At 37.5% G+C, this 18,395-nt stretch overlaps 1 protein-coding gene across 1 annotated transcript in view; it reads right to left on the bottom strand.

Moving 5' to 3' along the window:
* Positions 1–1,098: 1,098 nt before the first annotated feature.
* The window catches only part of TSGA10 (testis specific 10), a 62,094-nt gene continuing 44,797 nt past the window's right edge, over positions 1,099–18,395 (bottom strand). Inside the window, exons 12-16 of the mRNA XM_052649264.1 lie at positions 14,512–14,721; positions 11,623–11,825; positions 6,233–6,337; positions 5,919–6,068; positions 1,099–1,123 (exon numbers count right to left, since the gene is read on the bottom strand). Coding sequence (XP_052505224.1) covers positions 1,099–1,123; positions 5,919–6,068; positions 6,233–6,337; positions 11,623–11,825; positions 14,512–14,721 — 693 coding nt within the window. The remainder of the gene's footprint in view (positions 1,124–5,918; positions 6,069–6,232; positions 6,338–11,622; positions 11,826–14,511; positions 14,722–18,395) is intronic.

Here is an 18,395-nt window from a genome sequence, read left to right on the forward strand (position 1 = left end):
GACTGTCCTGCAGTAGAAGAGTAAAACTCAAGGTTTTTAAAAATCAAAGTAAAGTGAGTATATAGCATGAATTTACGGTGAAACAGAGTGCTAACGAATAAACAAAACCTAAATCAGGGCACTGTCCTGCATTACTGCAGTCATAATGAGCAGTGACTATATAAAATGAGAAACTGTCTACATCATATGAATACTATTAATGACAGGGCTTTTTTTTTTTTTAATTAAAATGGCAAGAGTACAAATAACTTGTATTAGTAAAATACAATAGTGTTCAGACTATAATATCAACATGAAATCGAAGTCTATGGACAGAAAAGGTAAGAGATTTTGGAGACTTTAAGGCAAAAAAGGAAACATCACTAAACTTGTTACGCTACATTATAGACAGCTGCCACGGGCAAAAATAAATAAATAAAATGGCAATTAAGTTGATTGCAGTATTTTAATATTTTAAAGGAAAACGTATGAAAAATACAGATTTTAAAAAATAATCTTACATTCTTGACAGAGATAGTATTACCTACCTTTCTAAAAACAGTAGGGGTAAACAATTGTAGAAAATGTATGCTAATTAATGGTACAACACTAAGGATTTAAAAACCCTGACACACACCTACTATACTGCTTTGGAGTCAAAGTATGGCCTGGAGTTCATGTCAGGTTGGCTCCAAAATGGAATATGGGGTCCCAGGCCAGGAGTGGTAAACTGCGCCTCTTTTGGCACAATTTGTCCAGCCATGAAAGCATAAATCACAAAGAAAAAAAAATCAGTTTTGTTAAAACACTTTGCCCTCTTTTTATAAGCTTCTTTATTTACTCCGGATAGTTAACACAACAGTTGTCAATAGTGAAGTAAGCAGATTTTACACTCACTATTACTGTATGGATAGAAAGGGCCATATACATTTTTGTTTATAAGTCATCTCAGATCACTGTGATATGGCATGGCACATGAAAACAGAGATTCAGAGGCACAACGTTAATAAAGTCATTTAACATTGTCAAGCATTCAAAAGATAAATGCAATCATATAGCAAAAAAAAATCAGTTTGAAACTTTGACCTCTCCCAAGGATGTGAAGAATCTTTCCACGTGTCAGAAATCTCGATAGCAAAGATTCCTATAAGAGAGAAAAAAGTTATATAGATTAATATTTTAACTCAATGATTTTATGATATATTAAAAAATGTATTCTAGTGTTACTTTGGCAATACTTGGAATTTTTTCCCCTCAGCTTCTGTGAAGGAAATCAGATATAATGTATTTTATCACCCAGTTTTCAGAAGCTGTGAACCATCTATATTATGCAATAATATGGACTCAACAATAAAAAAGAAAGAAGTATTGACTTTATACAGCAACCTGGATGGATCTCATGGGCATTGTGCTAAGAGAGAAGAATCACTCTCACAAAATTACATCCTATGTGTGATTCCATTTACACAACACTCTCAAAAAGACAGTATTACAGAGACAGAGAAGAAAGTAGAGTTTGCTAGGGGACAGGGAGGAGGACGGGAGGATGTCCCCATGAAAGGGTATCGTGAAGGAATGAGCTCCCTGGGGCTGATGGGACAATTCAGAACCTTGACTGCCGTGTTGTTCTATGTGTGGTATGTAAAAAAAAAAAGAAAAAAAAAAGAACAAAACTTCACACACACTAGCAAAAACTGAATAAGGTGTATCTGCTAGTTAGTTAGCTATACCAATGCCAATTTCATGGATTGTAAGACATGGCCACTGGGGAAGCTGGTGGAGGATATGTGGGACTCTGTACTATTTTTGCATCTGCCTGTGAGACTAATCATTTCAAAATAAAGAGTAAAACAGAGCAAAACAAAACTGTGTTACAGCCATACAATGGAATACTATTCAGCAGTTAAAAGCAATATCCAGTAATATCTGATATATACAACAACCTGGATAAATCTTTAATATATAAATCTAATATTTTACCCAGTGGCTGGGTAAAAGTCAGCCACTGCAGACTATATACCACATGATTCCATTTATATGGCAACCTGAAAAGACAACACAATAGTAACAGGAAACAGACCAGCTGTTGGGAAAAGTAAATAAAGCACATTGACTGTTGTCTAGATGATGTTGTTCAGTCGCTAAGTTGTGTTCAACTCTTTTGACCCCCATGGACTGTAACCTGTCAGGCTCCTCTGTTCATGAGATTTTCCCAGACAAGAATACTGGAGTGGACTGCCATTTCCTTCTCCAGGGGATCTTTCCGACTTAGGCAGGATTGAACCTGCGTCTCCTGCATTCACAGGTGGATTCTTTACTGCTGAGCCACCAGGGAAGCCCATGTCTAGATATTAGATGGTAGTCAAAAGGTACCATTTAAAACGAACAGCTAAAGCTTAAAAATTTTTAAAGGGATACTTTAAGGACACTATTAAAAGTATTAATAGAAAGGTAACCATTATAATAAGACACAAAACTTCCTGAATATCAAAAGAAATGGTTACAAGCAAAGAAGGATAACCAAATAGAGAAAGAATTAGAGCAAATACCACATAGTAAACAGTTATCATAACATAATATGACAGAGTTGAGACCAAATTTAACAGTTATATCAATAATGTTAAGGAGCTTAACTCACCTACTTAAAAAAAAAGAATTTCAAAATGGTTCATAAAGTCAAACTCAAATCCATACTGTCTAAAGAGAGACATTTAAAATGCAGAGATTTAAAAAAAGAGATGGACAAAGATTTACCAGGCAAGTGGACCCAATAAGGAAATAGGAGTTGTAACTCTAAAACCAGACAAAGTAGACGACAAGTCCTTCCTCCTTCCAAAAAAATTTAGTGCATCAGAAAATAACACTTTGTAAAAGCCACATTCACAGTGAAGATATGATAATTCAGAATATCTATGCAACAGATAAAACAGCAAACCACCTATATAAAACAAAATTTATAGGACATATAAGAAGAAATAAAAACATACCAATAATAGGAAATTTAAAAATGCCATTCTTAGTAAAACAAGTCAAGTGAACAAAATTAAATGACATTATAAAAGAACAAAGTAAAATTAAAAAGGTAAATCTTCTGGATATATTACACTATACCCTGATAAGAAAGAATACATCTTCTCAAGTGTACATGAACTGTTCACCAAACTTGAACATGTAGTAAAGTATAAAGAAAACATCAATAAAAAAATTTAAAAAAGAAAACATCAGTAGTTTCCATAAAATAGAAATATTACAAATAATATACATAATAACACTGAGAATTAAAAATGAAACCAAATCAAACAAAAAACTTCTCACTGAAAATTAAAAGATTTTCTATCAGATAACTCTTGGGTAAAAATGAAAATACAAACAAAGATTAAAGAAATTCTTAAAAATAATGATTACAAAAACACTATATATCAGAATCTGTGGGATATATTTAAAGCAGTAATCATAGAAAAATTCATAACCCTGAATATCTACATTGATAAAAGTTAAAGAACGGTAATAAATGTATTAAATTTCTAACTCAAAAACCTAGGGGAAAAAAATCAACAAAGTAAATGAAAAAATAGCACAAGGAAGGAACTAATATAAATAAAAACAGAAATTAATAAGCAGAGAAAGAAAATAGATTAAATCATTAAATCAAATGCTGGTTCTTTGAAGCGATGAACTAAGTAAACAAACCGCAGGCTAAGGTAATCAACAAACAAAAGGGAGAAGCACAAGCATACAAATAAGAAATGGCAACAGGATATAACTATTGACACAGAAGAAACTTAAAAGTCTATAAGATACTGCATTGGTTACTTCTATGCAAATAAAGCTGAAAACCTAGAGTTAAAAGCCTGGATAGTTTTTAGACAAACACATATAGCTTAAAAAGACTAATTTCCAAAGAAGAAATAGAAAAAGTTACCAAGGAAGTATACCCCACAAAAAAAGAGCCAAGGCTCTTCAGAAATCAGATAATCCCCAACTGCATAACTTGTTTCAAACTACAGTAAACAAAAACTTCCAAATTATTTTTTAGAAGCAGATAAAACATTGATATCTAAACTTAATAGAAGAAGCACAGGTCAATATCAGTTATGAATATTGATATACAAATCTAAAATAAATAAAATATTACCAAACACTATGAAAATAACAGACTATGACCAATTTCTCATTTATGTCAGAAATTCAAACATGGTTCAGTAGTTGAAAAATCAATTAATATATCCACATATTAATAATTCTAAAGAGAAAAACCATATCTTCATAGATGCTAAAAAAATCCTTGACAAAAACACTGTTTCCTAATAAAAAAAATCTTGAAAAAAAAATAGGAGTAAGTGGTATTTCCGTAATACCATAAAATACATAAACCTGAATCATAAAACTAGTATCTTAATTAACAAGAAAAAAAAAAAAAGAGGCATTCCTACTACAGGTCAGAATGAAAACAGGAATTCCACTTTTGCCACAACTATCTGTCATTATTCTGATGATACTAACAAATGCTATTAACCAGAGAATATAATTCAAGAGATAAAAATAGGAAAAGAAGAAATAAATATCTCTTTCTGCAGATGACATGATAGCATACCTAGAAACCCCTAAAGAATTAATAAAATTTAATGAAATAAAAGCAAGAAAACATTTTAAAAAATTAACATGCAAAAGTAGCATCATTTGAAGACATAATATATGGAGGAAACTCCATTTACAATAGTAACAAAAAAGTAATAAAATATTCAGGAGTGAATTTTACAAGAAATATTCAAAACCTGTATAAAGAAAAACTACAAGTCATTCCTTAAAGACACAAAGCAAAATTTGAACAATGGAAAGACATCTCTTCTTCTTGGTTAGGACATCTCAGCATAATAAAGAAAAATGAAAGCAAATTGAAACAAGTGAATCTACTGTTATTTTAAATGTATACCATCACCACAGTGAGAGTGAAAAAACATAATCCCAAGTAATTTATGAATCCAGTATTTGACTGTATGCCCTCAAGACTTTGGAAAGGTCATGTATGGGACAGGAAGGAAGAACTGTAAATAGATTTTGAACTTTTTTCTAAGTTGGCCTGTTTATTGTAGTGACACAGATGAAGAAATCTTGAGAGTTCTTTAGATAGACTCTGGGACTGAGCGAAGGAATAACTGTGTTACCGTTGTTGAGTGAATATTTTAATGTTGACCAGGCCTCTCACTGGAGAAAAAAGGGCGTCATACAAATACGGAAAGGAAGGAGGCAAGGGAGAAACCTATGAGGATGGTTCCAACTGGAGGTACTGGTTATTGTTTTAAAATGTCTGTTGCAGGGAGTGGGCGGGTAGGAGGATGCCAAGAGAGAAAGACAGGGAGGAGAAAATGCAGGAGTATGAATGCGTGAGACAGCTCACACTGCCTCATAAACACAGAAAAAGCAAACGGAGTAAAAGTTTTATAACAGTGAGTAGGGATAAAAGGTGTACAGATGTTCTTTGCATTGTTTTATTTTTAACTTCTTGTAAGTTTGAAATTATTTCTAAATAAAAATGTTTTTATAAAATGTCTAACATTTAGGAATATAGCTAAAATATTCTCCTTTGAAAAATTAGCCTATTACTTTCCTTAGAGTATACGTATTTTTGGTGCTACAATAATTAACCAATAGTTTGTTTATGAAAGTATATAATAATGTATGTTACAGAAGTTAAAGAAAATCAGATTTTTAAAATATAATTTATGTAAACTTTAGATAAAATAGACATCTTTCTTTAACATATTTATATGACACTAATAACCAAAATACTTTTTTTAAATGTCAACATATCCAATTATGTAATGATGTTTTAAATAGCACTATTAATGGTAGATGGTTACTGAGTTTTCTTACTCCCTCAAATATTCAGTGCTTACTGCTATATGGTTCCCCAAAGAATGGATCCTTAAACCACTTACTCTTCTAATGATCGATCTAGGCCTCGGTCAGGAGATCGATGGTGAGTACGTTCTGGTGAGTGACATTTTGTATTTGGCTTTATTGTGGAACTCAAATGATAAGCATTACTTGAGTAATTCTGGCGGCGGAGTTCTTGCACAGCTCTCTCCCTAAAGCAAAATAGGGACACTTTAATTGAACTTGTATATCCAGCAACATTACTAACACTGTTGTAAAACTGCAGTTTAAATCATACTTTAAAATCTAATCACCATGAAATAACGAAAGTCTGTTGTTATCCCAGAAACAGTGCTTTCCAGGCTGCTGAACTTACCTTTCAAAGCGCTCCGTCCCTAGCTGTCTCTTTGTAATGTCCAAGTCAGCTTCCAGCTGCGTCACGACGTTCCTGAACTGGGCCACGTCCCTACTCTGGATGGCCCTGTGTAGAGAATGTGAATGATGGTTGATTAAAGGTAGAATACCAAAGTATTCCTAGGGTACCTAAAACCATGTTGGCCATGGTTTCTCAGCTGAAGCCAAGCAACACTCTGGTTTTTACAGATGTATCGATGCATCTAAAATAGGTCAATTTCACACAAATAAAATAAATTAAAAATGCCAACTTTAGATGCAGTAAATGTGCAAAGTGGTCTACTAAAAGCCCTTTAAGCTGTCCCTGCTGCTGCTGCTAAGTTGCTTCAGTCGTGTCCGACTGTGTGACCCCATAGATGGCAGCCCACCAGGCTCCCCCATCCCTGGGATTCTCCAGGCAAGAGTACTGGAGTGGGGTGCCATTTCCTTCTCCAATACATGAAAGTGAAAAGTGAAAGTGAAGTCGCTCAGTCGTGTCCAACTCTTCATGACCCCATGGACGGCAGCCTACCAGGCTCCTCTGTCCATGGGATTTTCCAGGCAAGAGTACTGGTGTGGGGTGCCATTGCCTTCAGCCCTATTCAATTAGTTAAACTTAATTTTCCCTATTTTTAGATATGGTAATACTATTATCTACCTATATTATCAATTCACTGCAGATCATTTTTACAATTTACTTCACTGTATGATGTGCATATTCCAATGCATATAACACTGGAATTCACTAACACCATGATGAATATGCAGTGGGTACATAAATGTATATCTAATTGACCAAATGCCTTATACATGGGTGTAATGAAATTTGATATATCCAACTGTTAAAGACAAAAAATCTGTTCAATTTAACAGGATCTTCCTTAGGGCTAAACAATGCCTCCAAAACCCTGATAAGCACACTACCATGAGGAAGATAATGACAGAGGTGACCGCTCTTGCCAGAACATTCTGTCTTCTCTGCTGGCTTTCAGGACTGCAATATGGACTGCTGGAGGCTAAACTCTAGAGACTAGGAACACAAGAGTTTATCAAGCTGACTAGTTCTAGGTGACACTACTCCCAGCCAGTCTAAAACAGAGTGTACCCCCTTAAGGTGGGAGTTTCGGCATACTTCACTGAAGCAATTTCCACCTGTGGCCTAAGGAAATGATCCTACAGAACTGGATCATTCTGAAGGTCCAGTCCAAAGCCCAGCTGCAGTGACTGAAAGAGTGACTCAGTTACAGCTGCCACAATGTAAAAACAGTCTCTGAAGGAAACCAGCCCTGGTTTCGCAGTCTGTGCTCAGTCAGGGGCTCCCACAAGTGGCCAATTCCTGAGACCATGATTCCTGACCTTCCCCACATCCCCTACTCAGATGGGAGGGCAGAGCTGAGGCTGGATGAAAAGGTGTTACAGGTGGGATGGATAAGAACAGAGGCTAAGGGTCCCCATCAGGTTTTGTGACAGGTGACAAAGGTGATAAAATATCTACTATACAGGCAGGGGGGCTTCCCTGGTGGGTCAGAAGGTAAAGAATCCTCTTTCATTGCAGGAGACTGGGGTTTGATCCCTGGGTCGGGAAGATCTCCTGGAGAAGGGAATGGCAACCCACTCCAGTGTTCTTGCCTGGGGAACCCCATGGACAGAGGAGCCTGGTGGGCTACAGTTCATGAAGTTTCAAAGAGTCAGACCTGACTGAGCAACTAAGCACACGCAGCACACACATATGCAGGCAGGCATTTTCATCTAATCCTCCAGTGGTGTAATAGGTGCTAACAGTACTAGGGAGTCTTTTTTTTTTTTTTTAAGTCACAATCAGTGCTCTGGGGGAAGTCTCCAGCATTCAGTGAATGCAGTAGTGCTTCCAGGTACCCAGTACACAGGGAAATACCATGTGACAAATGAAAAGACTGGGTAGCAATACCAAGCAGGCCCATAAATAGAAAAATCCTTCTGGTTTCAGATTTGCTTTTTTTTCTAATCTGGTTATAATATTTCCCAAAGGCAATATGTTCAGTTCAGTTCAGTTGCTCAGTTGTGCCCGACTCTTTGCGACCCCATGAATCACAGCATGCCAGGCCTCCCTGTCCATCACCATCTCCTGGAGTTCACTCAGACTCACGTCCATCCAGTCGGTGATGCCATCCAGCCATCTCATCCTCTGTTGCCCCTTTCTCCTCCTGCCCCCAATCCCTCCCAGCATCAGAGTCTTTTCTAATGAGGCAACTCTTTGCATGAGGTGGCCAAAGTATTGGAGTTTCAGCTTTAGCATCATTCCTTCCAAGGAACGCCCAGGGCTGATCTCCTTCAGAATGGACTGATTGGATCTCCTTGCAGTCCAAGGGACTCTCAAGAGTCTTCTCCAACACCACAGTTCAAAAGCATCAATTCTTTAGCACTCAGCTTTCTTCACAGTCCAACTCTCACATCCATACATGACTACTGGAAAAACCATAGCCTTGACTAGACGGACCTTTGTTGCCAAAGTAATGTCTCTGCTTTTCAACATGCTATCTAGGTTAGTCATAACTTTTCTTCCAAGGAGTAAGCGTCTTTTAATTCCATGGCTGCAGTCACCATCTGCAGTGATTTTGGAGCCAAAAAAAATAAAGTCATCCACTGTTTCCACTGTTTCCCCATCTATTTCCCAGGAAGTGATGGGACCAGATGCCATGATCTTAGTTTTCTGAATGTTGAGCTTTAAGCCAACTTTTTCACTCTCCACTTTCACTTTCATCAAGAGGCTCTTTAGTTCCTCTTCACTTTCTGCCATAAGGGTGGTGTCATCTGCATATCTGAGGTTATTGATATTTCTCCCAGCAATCTTGATTCTAGCTTGTGCTTCTTCCAGTCCAGCGTTTCTCATGATGTAATCTGCATATAAGTTAAATAAGCAGGGTGACAATATACAGCCTTGACATACTTCTTTTCCTATCTGGAACCAGTCTGTTGTTCCATGTCCAGTTCTAACTGTTGCTTCCTGACCTGTGCACAGATTTCTCAGGAGGTAGGTCAGGTGGTCTGGTATTCCCATCTCTTTCAGAATTTTCCACAGTTTATTGTGATCCACACAGTCAAAGACTTTGGAATAGTCAATAAAGCAGAAATAGATGTTTTTCTGGAACTCTCTTGCTTTTTCCATGATCCAGTGGATGTTGGCAATTTGATCTCTGGTTCCTCTGCCTTTTTCTAAAACCAGCTTGAACATCAGGAAGTTCATGGTTCACGTATTGCTGAAGCCTGTCTTGGAGAATTTTGAGCATTACTTTACTAGCATGTGAGATGAGTGCAATTGTGCAGTAGTTTGAGCATTCTTTGGCATTGCCTTTCTTTGGGATTGGAATGAAAACTGACCTTTTCCAGTCCTGTGGCCACTGCTGAGTTTTCCCAATTTGCTGGCATATTGAGTGCAGCACTTTCACAGCATCATCTTTCAGGATTTGAAACAGCTCAACTGGAATTCCATCACCTCCACTAGCTTTGTTCGTAGTGATGCTTTCTAAGGCCCACTTGACTTCACATTCCAGGATGTCTGGCTCTAGGTGAGTGATCACACCATCGTAATTATCTGGGTCATGAAGATCTTTTCTGTACAGTTCTTCTGTATATTCTTGCCACCTCTTCTTAATATCTTCTGGTTCTGTTAGGTCCATACCATTTTTGTTCTTTATGGAGCCCACCTTTGCATGAAATGTTCCCTTGGTATCTCTAATTTTCTTGAAGAGATCTCTAGTTTTTCCCATTCTGTTCCTTTCCTCTATTTCTTTGCACTGATCGCTGAGGAAGGCTTTCTTATCTCTTCTTGCTATTCTTTGGAACTCTGCATTCAGATACTTATATCTTTCCTTTTCTCCTTTGCTTTTTGCTTCTCTTCTTTTCACAGCTATTTGTAAGGCCTCCTCAGACAGCCATTTTGCTTTTTTGCATTTCTTTTCCATGGGGATGGTCTTGATCCCTGTCTCCTGTACAATGTCATGAACCTCAGTCCATAGTTTATCAGGCATTCTGTCTATTAGATCTAGTCCCTAAAATCTATTTCTCACTTCCACTGTATAATCATAAGGGATTTGATTTAGGTCATACCTGAATGGTCTAGTGGTTTTCCCTACTTTCTTCAATTTAAGTCTGAATTTGATAATAAGGAGTTCATGATCTGAGCCACAGTCAGCTCCCAGTCTTGTTTTTGCTGACTGTATAGAGCTTCTCCATCTTTGGCTGCAAAGAATATAATCAATCTGATTTTAGTGTTGACCATCTGGTGATGTCCATGTGTAGAATCTTCTCTTGTGTTGTTGGAAGAGGGTATTTGCTATGACCAGTGTGTTCTCTTGGCAAAATTCTATTAGCCTTTGCCCTGCTTCATTATGTATTCCCAAGCCAAATGTGCCTGTTATTCCAGGTGTTTCTTGATTTCCTACTTTTGCATTCCAGTCCCCTATAATGAAAAGGACATCTTTTTGGGGTGTTAGTTCTAGAAGTTCTTGTAGGTCTTTATAGAACCATTCAACTTCAGCTTCTTCAGTGTTACTGGCTGGGGCATAGACTTGGATTACCATGATATTGAATGGTTTGCCTTGGAAACGAACAGAGATCATTCTGTCATTTTTGAGATTGCATCCAAGTACTGCATTTCGGACTCTTTTGTTGACCATGCATGGCTACTCCACTTCTTCTAAGGGATTCCTGCCCGCAATAGTAGATATAATGGTCATCTGAGTTAAATTCACCCATTCCAGTCCATTTTAGTTTGCTGATTCCTAGAATGTCGACGTTCACTCTTGCCATCTCCTTTTTGACCACTTCCAATTTGCCTTGATTCGTGGACCTAACATTCCAGGTTCCTCTGCAATATTGCTCTTTACATCTGCAATATTGCTCTTTACAGCATCGGACCTTGCTTCTATCACCCGTCACATCCACAACTGGGTATTGTTTTTGCTTTGGCTCCATCCCTTCATTCTTTCTGGAGTTATTTATCCATTGATCTCCAGTAGCGTACTGGGTACCTACTGACGTGGGGAGTTCCTCTTTCAGTATCCTATCATTTTGCCTTTTCCTATTGTTCATGGGGTTCTTAAGGCAAGAATACTGAAGTGGTTTGCCATTCCCTTCTCCAGTAAATGTTCTATTGCACCCAAAACTCCATTGGAAACAATCAACACAAAGATGGTTACATTTAAATTTAGATGCATTAGAGACACATAATAGAAATAGGTACTAAATCTTAGACAAGTCACAACATTTTGGGTCTTCAGTTTAATTAATAGCAAACTATGACATTAAATGGTCTACATTTCAGCTTTAAAATTCCACTAACCTATAAAGTACTGAAAACTTAAGAAACTCGACTTAATGTGCTAATCAACTCACATTTTGTTTTCTGCCAAACAAAGGTGCTCTTTGAGAAGCTGAATTTCAGATTCTTTTTCCTGAAGTGCTATCTGAGACTGATATTCCTTGTCTCTATTGGCCACCAGCAAAGCTTCTAGATTCTGCATGGAGATTCTCTCATTTGTCATCTGACTCCTGAGGAGTTCTATTTCAGAACGAGCAGAATCCAACTCATTCTCCATCTGCACAATGATAGGAAGATATCTATACTTATTCCCACTTGTTCACTTAACTCATGTATTATCAGAGACTCATAAAATTTCTCTGTTATGAACTGACGATTACGTTTAATTTCTAGATTTGAAATTGTGTCCTTCTTAGCAGATACATGCACACACACACAGTATCACTTCCCAACTCTCTGATAGTATCAGAAGGTTTGTTAATTTAAGAGTTATTAATCCCAAATGTCAAACAATTTCCATGTCCAGCTTTGAAATTTCTTATAATATATTTTTGCAAGACTGACATGGTAGTATCTGTGACTACTGCTTTGTCCGAGTTGGGTGAGTTATAAATGCCTAACTTCCTGATGGAATGTCATCATACTCCATGGTTAAGAAAGATAAGGAGTAATCACACATTCCCTCTCTTGTATGGTCCGATGGAATACTTCACTTTTTGAAGGTTATCTTGAGCCTAAAATATATTCTGTAAGCCAAGTGCTTCTCCAAAAGGAGGGAAACCAGACATCACTATTTAGAAAAAAAAAAATTCTTTATCTCAAAAACTCTGAGAAAAGAAAGTTTAATAAAAATGAATTATTAGGACAGGGGCAGGCAGGTAGGGTAACAACTTTTTGGACTAGATACAATTAAAAATGATGTCTGACCATAGCAAAAATAAACATATCTACAGTCACTATAAACAACCAAAATTTATGAGGAAAAAAACCAGATGAAAATAAACTCAGTAAATAGTTAATATCTTACTAATAAAAGGAATATAAACTAATTCATGAGAAATATGAATTAATGATATGAACAGAAAATTTACAAAATATAGCCAGCTAATTAGTAAACATAGAGAATAATATATCTTGTATTAATAATCAAAGAAACATAACTTAAAGCAAAATGGTATCTGTAATCCAGGATTTCTTCACCTTGACCCTACTGATCTTTTGTGCTGGGTAATTGTTTGGTATAGGGAGCTGCCCTGTGCCTTACAGGATGCTGAGCGGCATCCCTGGCCTCTACTTACTAGAGGTCTACAGCACCCCTCAACCCTGGTGTGACAATCAAAAATACCTCCCGACGTTGCTGAATATTCAGAGGAGAAAAACCTCTTTCGGTTGAACCAGTGCTGCAGTTTATTAAATTGGCAAATGTCTTAATGCGTTGTTGATTAACATTAAAATAGGCAATGCTGGCGGAATACAAAATGGAGCATCACTTTTTTGGCAGCAGCTTCATTGGGATGTAATTCACATACCATACAACTCGCCCATTTAAATTAGGTACAAGTCAATGGTTTTTAGTATATTGGGTTGACCAAAAAGTCTGTTTGAGTTTTTCTGTAACACCCCTTATGGAAAAACTCAAACTCTTCGGCCAACACAGTATTAACAGAGTTATGTGATCATACCGCATTCTCACAGTTTATTGTTAGAACATTTTCATCATCCCAAAATGGAACCCAGTACACATTAGCAGTCACTCCCTTACCTCTGCCCCAGCACTAGCCCTAGGCAATAACTCATCTATTTTCTATGATCTGCTTTATTGTGAACATTTCACATAAATGGAAACATACTCTGTGTGTGTGTGTGTGTGTGTGGTCTTACTGACTTGCTTCACTTAGTGTAATGTTTTCAAGAGTTCTCCATGTTTTAGCAGCTATCAATCCTTCATTACTGCTACTGCCAAATAATATTCCCTTGCATAGATGTAGGAATATTTGAGTTATTTACACTTTTTAGCAATTATGAAGAATGCTGCTAAGGACAATTGTGTATCCGTTTTTACATGGAACTTCTTACAGAAGCCAACAAGACACATCATTCTCGAATGCATCATATCCTCCTAACAAGAGTAGGCTTACAAAATAAGGAGTTCAACACAGTGTGATAATAACAGAAATGTAAACATAGCCAAAATGTGTTGATATTTCAATTATACTATGCAACTTTAACATACATCCTTTTAGGATTCAGGTCCCATCTATTTCTTCAGATGCATCTCAGTCACTTGTGCATGCTACACTGGCCACTGCAAATGACTTACTGCTCACCCCACAGTTTATTTATACCTCCATACCACTGCCTAAGCTATTCCCTCATTCCTTTTGAGTTCAGTAGTACACCCTTATGAACTCCTCTCTGACACCCACAGGCCAATGGGAATTTCCTCTCTGAAACCTTCAGTATTTCTTATTAGTATCACATTCACCCCAAATTATTTGTATGTCAACACCAGGAGGTCTTTGAGGGAGGGGGACTATACCTTTTGAGCATTATATTCACATGGCAAGGATGAGGCACACGACAGATAAAATGAAGTGAATTACAGCTGAAAAGAACTCAGCCAAATAGTAAATTTAACTTAAAACAATATCATTAAAATTATAATTTAGCTAGATAAACCTCAACCTCGTGGTTCTTTGCTGACTGAAATGTCAGTGTGTTTTATCATTCTTTTGACTAAAAGTAAATGCAGAGCACACAAAGGAAGAGTCTCTGTTATGGTCTTGAATGGTTTGGAACACAAGAGAAATTAATATCCTGGACTTTAAAAATAAAATCTAAAGTTGAAAGACATACCTTTGCTGTAGCATTTTGTTTAAAAAAAAAAGTTTGTTTTCCTAAAATAACAAAAATTTTACAGTGATAGCATTATTAAAAGAACCATTTAAAAATGTATGACGTACCATTTCTATCTCTTGATCTTTAGCAACCAGCTGTCGATTAAGAAGTTCTTTGCTTGAGTCAAGTTTAATGCAAAGTTCCCTTGTAGAAGACAAATCTGCAAGGGCAGACACTTTTTCAAACTGAACCTTCTGAAGCTCCTCTTCCATCTTTACAACAGACTTATGTAAAGTAGCAATCTGGGACTTGTAAGACCGTTCTGCATTTAAGTGCTGCAAGGACAAATTATTATATATTTTTTAACGTGGGAAAAACCCACAACACAGAAAACAAAGCGAGGCAAATCTTTTAATGACAGTACTTTTAGATTACAAGGAACTTTCTCTCTCTCTCTCTCTCTCTCTCTCTCTCTCTCTCTCTCTCTCTCTCTTTTTTTTTGCTTTGCCAAACAGCATGTGGGATCTTAATTCCCCAACCTGGGATCAAACCCATACCTCCTGCAGTGGAAGCATGTAGCCTTAACCACAAGACAGGGAATGGTAAAGGACATTCTATGAAGTGGTAAAGGACAGGGAAGTCCCTATAAAGAACTATAGTTGATATAGATGGTAAGAGTATGTACAAAACATTCTGGGAAAGATAAATTCCGGTTTCAAATTTTCATATACAAAATCCATGAGTAAAGTGGTCAGCTGATCATTCTTTTTAATGTACTGAGAAAACAACTTAGAAGTCTCAGCCCCAAAGCTAGTTGAGATATATATATATCTTTGTAGTTCTGTCTATATTTGCCACAGTTACAATTATTCTATAATGTAAATATTGTTGCTATTAAAGATAAAACATTAGCCACTCTTTCATTCACTATGCCTACTTTTCCATTCTTGAATGACATGCTGATATGGATCATAATTTCATAAAATGAGGACTGATAACTCTCTAACACTTACTAATACCTCTGAGGGAAATAGACTGGATAACTATAAATTAAGGATATATCCATATTAGAGAAAATGAGAGCATGTTTTAAACACTGTAATATGAGATTCAAGTTATATAAATGCTTTCAAATATTCAAGATAATCCCCCCATTTTTTTTTCAGAAAAAGTTCTTATGTAAGTGCACTGCCACCTACAGAGAAGTATTTGCTATTATATGAGGCTAAGAGAACTAAGAGGCAAGCAAAGAAATTTTTCTGATTTTATAAGTGTTTTCACAAGTACAACACACAAAAAATTGCTCCTGGAATAAGTTATTTGGCCAAAATACACTCCTTTCTCCTCTCCTTCCTTCCTCACTCATACAATTACTCACACATTCTTCAAACAAACTTCTATCCATCCATCCACCCTACTCATCCACCTATCCATCCATTCCATACATACTTTTTATGTATATTCTATGTTCCAACAATGTGCCTAGATGCATAGCCAATGGTAATGGTCTTTGTTCTCATGAGGCTTCCAGACTATGGGGGAATCACAGTCAATAAAATAATCATAAAGATGAATATGTAGATACAGATTAGGCAAACATTCTAGAGAAAAAAACTGTAACACAGGGAAGGGACCTAGACTGAGAGAATCAGGGAAGTCAGGAAAGCCTTCTCTGAGTCAATGACACTTGAACCGAGATTTGAAAAGTAAATGGATACACAATGTGTGAGGGGAAGGTGGCTTTTCAAATTGGAGGATGCCAAGTGTGAAGCAAGAGCAGAGAGAAGGCTCCTTCCTATGTCTCGAGCTCAGAGACCACAGAAAAGAGTGAAAAGAGACACAGTTGAAAACACATACAACTTACAAAACAAAGCCTGGTAACCCAGGTATCAACAAAATCTAGGTCTTTACCTCCACTGAAAGATCTTACAGAGGAGGTTATTGCGATCAGTTTTGAAAAGAATGTATGGAATGTTTCAGGTTCTAGTAAAATTGTTGATTAAGCTAAGGGGAAAATCTTCTGGATAAAATAGAATAAAAAATTATTTTTGCAATTTATAGCTGAACTTGTAGGTAAGAAAGAGAAATTCTCACATGCCAAAAACAAGGAAAATGAGTCACGGTCAGCTGGTAACAAATGCGCCAAAGCTAGGGACAAAGTTTGAGCCTGTGAAAGTGAAAAGTTCTTAGTGAACACCCTGGTGGTTCATTGTTTAGTTGCTAAGTCGTGGCCGACTGTGCGACCCCGTGGACTATAGCACACCAGGCTTTCCTGTCCTTTATCATCTCCTGGAGTTTGCTCAGATTCATGTCCGTTGAGTCGGTGATGTTATCTAACCATCTCATCTTCTGCCACCCTCTTCTCCTTTTGCCTCCAACCTTTCCCAGCATCAGGGTCTTTTCCAATGAGTAAGCTCTTTGCATTAGGTGGCCAAAGTATTGGAGCTTCACCATCAGTCCTTCCAATGAATATTCAGGGTCGATCACCTTGAGGATTGACTGTTTTGATCTCCTTGCAGTCCAAGGGACTCTCAAGAGTCTTCTCCAATACAACAGTTTGAAAACGTCAGTTCTTTAGCACTCAGCCTTCTATATGGTCCACATCTCACATCCATACATGACTACAGGAAAAACCATAGCTTTGATTATTCGGACCTTTGTTGGAAAAGTGATGTCTTTGCTTTTTAATGTGCTGTCTAGATTTGTCACAGTTTTCCTTCCAAGGAGCAAGCATCTTTGAATTTCATGGCTGCAGTCACTGTTCACAGTGATTTTGGAACCAAATAAAATAAAATCTGCCATTGTTTCCATTTTTTCCCCCTCTATTTGTCATGAAGTGATGGGACTGGATGCCATGATCTCAGTTTTTTTTAAGTTGAGTTTTAAGTCAGCTTTTTCACTCTCTTCTTTCACCCTCATTAAGAAACTCTTTAGTGTAGAACACCCTGGACTGGGCATTTAATAGAGAATCTGGAAGGGTCACAACTTAGGGGTGAGGCTAAACTAGTCTTACAGGAAAGGCTACTTAAGATCTGCCCTACCAAAGCTTAAAAACAATCTTGAAAGTATTAGTTAATATTCAAGTAATTTAAGAGCCTGCCAACACAAATCCAACGCTCTCTAAAGGAAGACAACAAAATTTAACATTCAACAAAGTAAAATCCACAACGTCCAGCATTCAGTTTAAAAATATATATATCAGACAGGTAAAGATACAGGAAAAGTGATCCACGAGCATCAAAATTAGTTGATGTAAACAGATGGAAAATGACAAAAGATGGTATTAGCAGACCATGGCCTTAAAACAGCTATTATCTAGACAAGAGGGATTAACAGGGTCTGAATTACCCTGTTGCCAAAAGCAACTAGAAAAATGAACAAAATATAGGAGGGAAAAATCTGTTTTCAGACAACAGACAAAAGGTAGCATAGAACTATGATCTCTGGGAAGGAAAACAAATTAGGCAAATCAGATACCCCATGTCCAAGGTCAGGAGCGGCAACTGTGCTTCGCTGGACCAGCCATGTGGAGATACCCCACGTCCAAGGTCAGTGAAACCCCAGTAAGACGGTAAGCGCTGGAGTGGCTGTGAGGAAATACCCCACATCCAAGGGCAAAGGAAAAGCCCCAGCAAGATGGTAGGAGGGGCGAATTCACGTTTAGCATCAAACCCCATTCCCACCAGTGACACTCAGAGGGGTCAAACAAACCTTGTGCACACCAGGACCCAGGGACCCCACAGAGACTGAGACAGAACTGTGTCTGAGCATCTCCTGTGGAGGTACAGTCAGCGGTGGTCTGCTGCAGGGACAGGGGCACTGGATGCAGCAGACTTGGGTATGGCATAAGCCCTCTTGGAGGAGGTCGCCATTAACCCCACCATAGAGCTGCTGGAAGTTACACAGGACTGGGAAATAGACTCCTGGAGGGCACAACAGAACCTTGTGCACCAGGACCCAGGAGAAAAGAGCAGTGACCCCATAGGAGCCTGCCCCGGACTTGCCTGTG

This window comes from Budorcas taxicolor, chromosome 11, assembly GCF_023091745.1.
Source record: "Budorcas taxicolor isolate Tak-1 chromosome 11, Takin1.1, whole genome shotgun sequence".
Lineage (NCBI taxonomy): Eukaryota > Metazoa > Chordata > Mammalia > Artiodactyla > Bovidae > Budorcas > Budorcas taxicolor.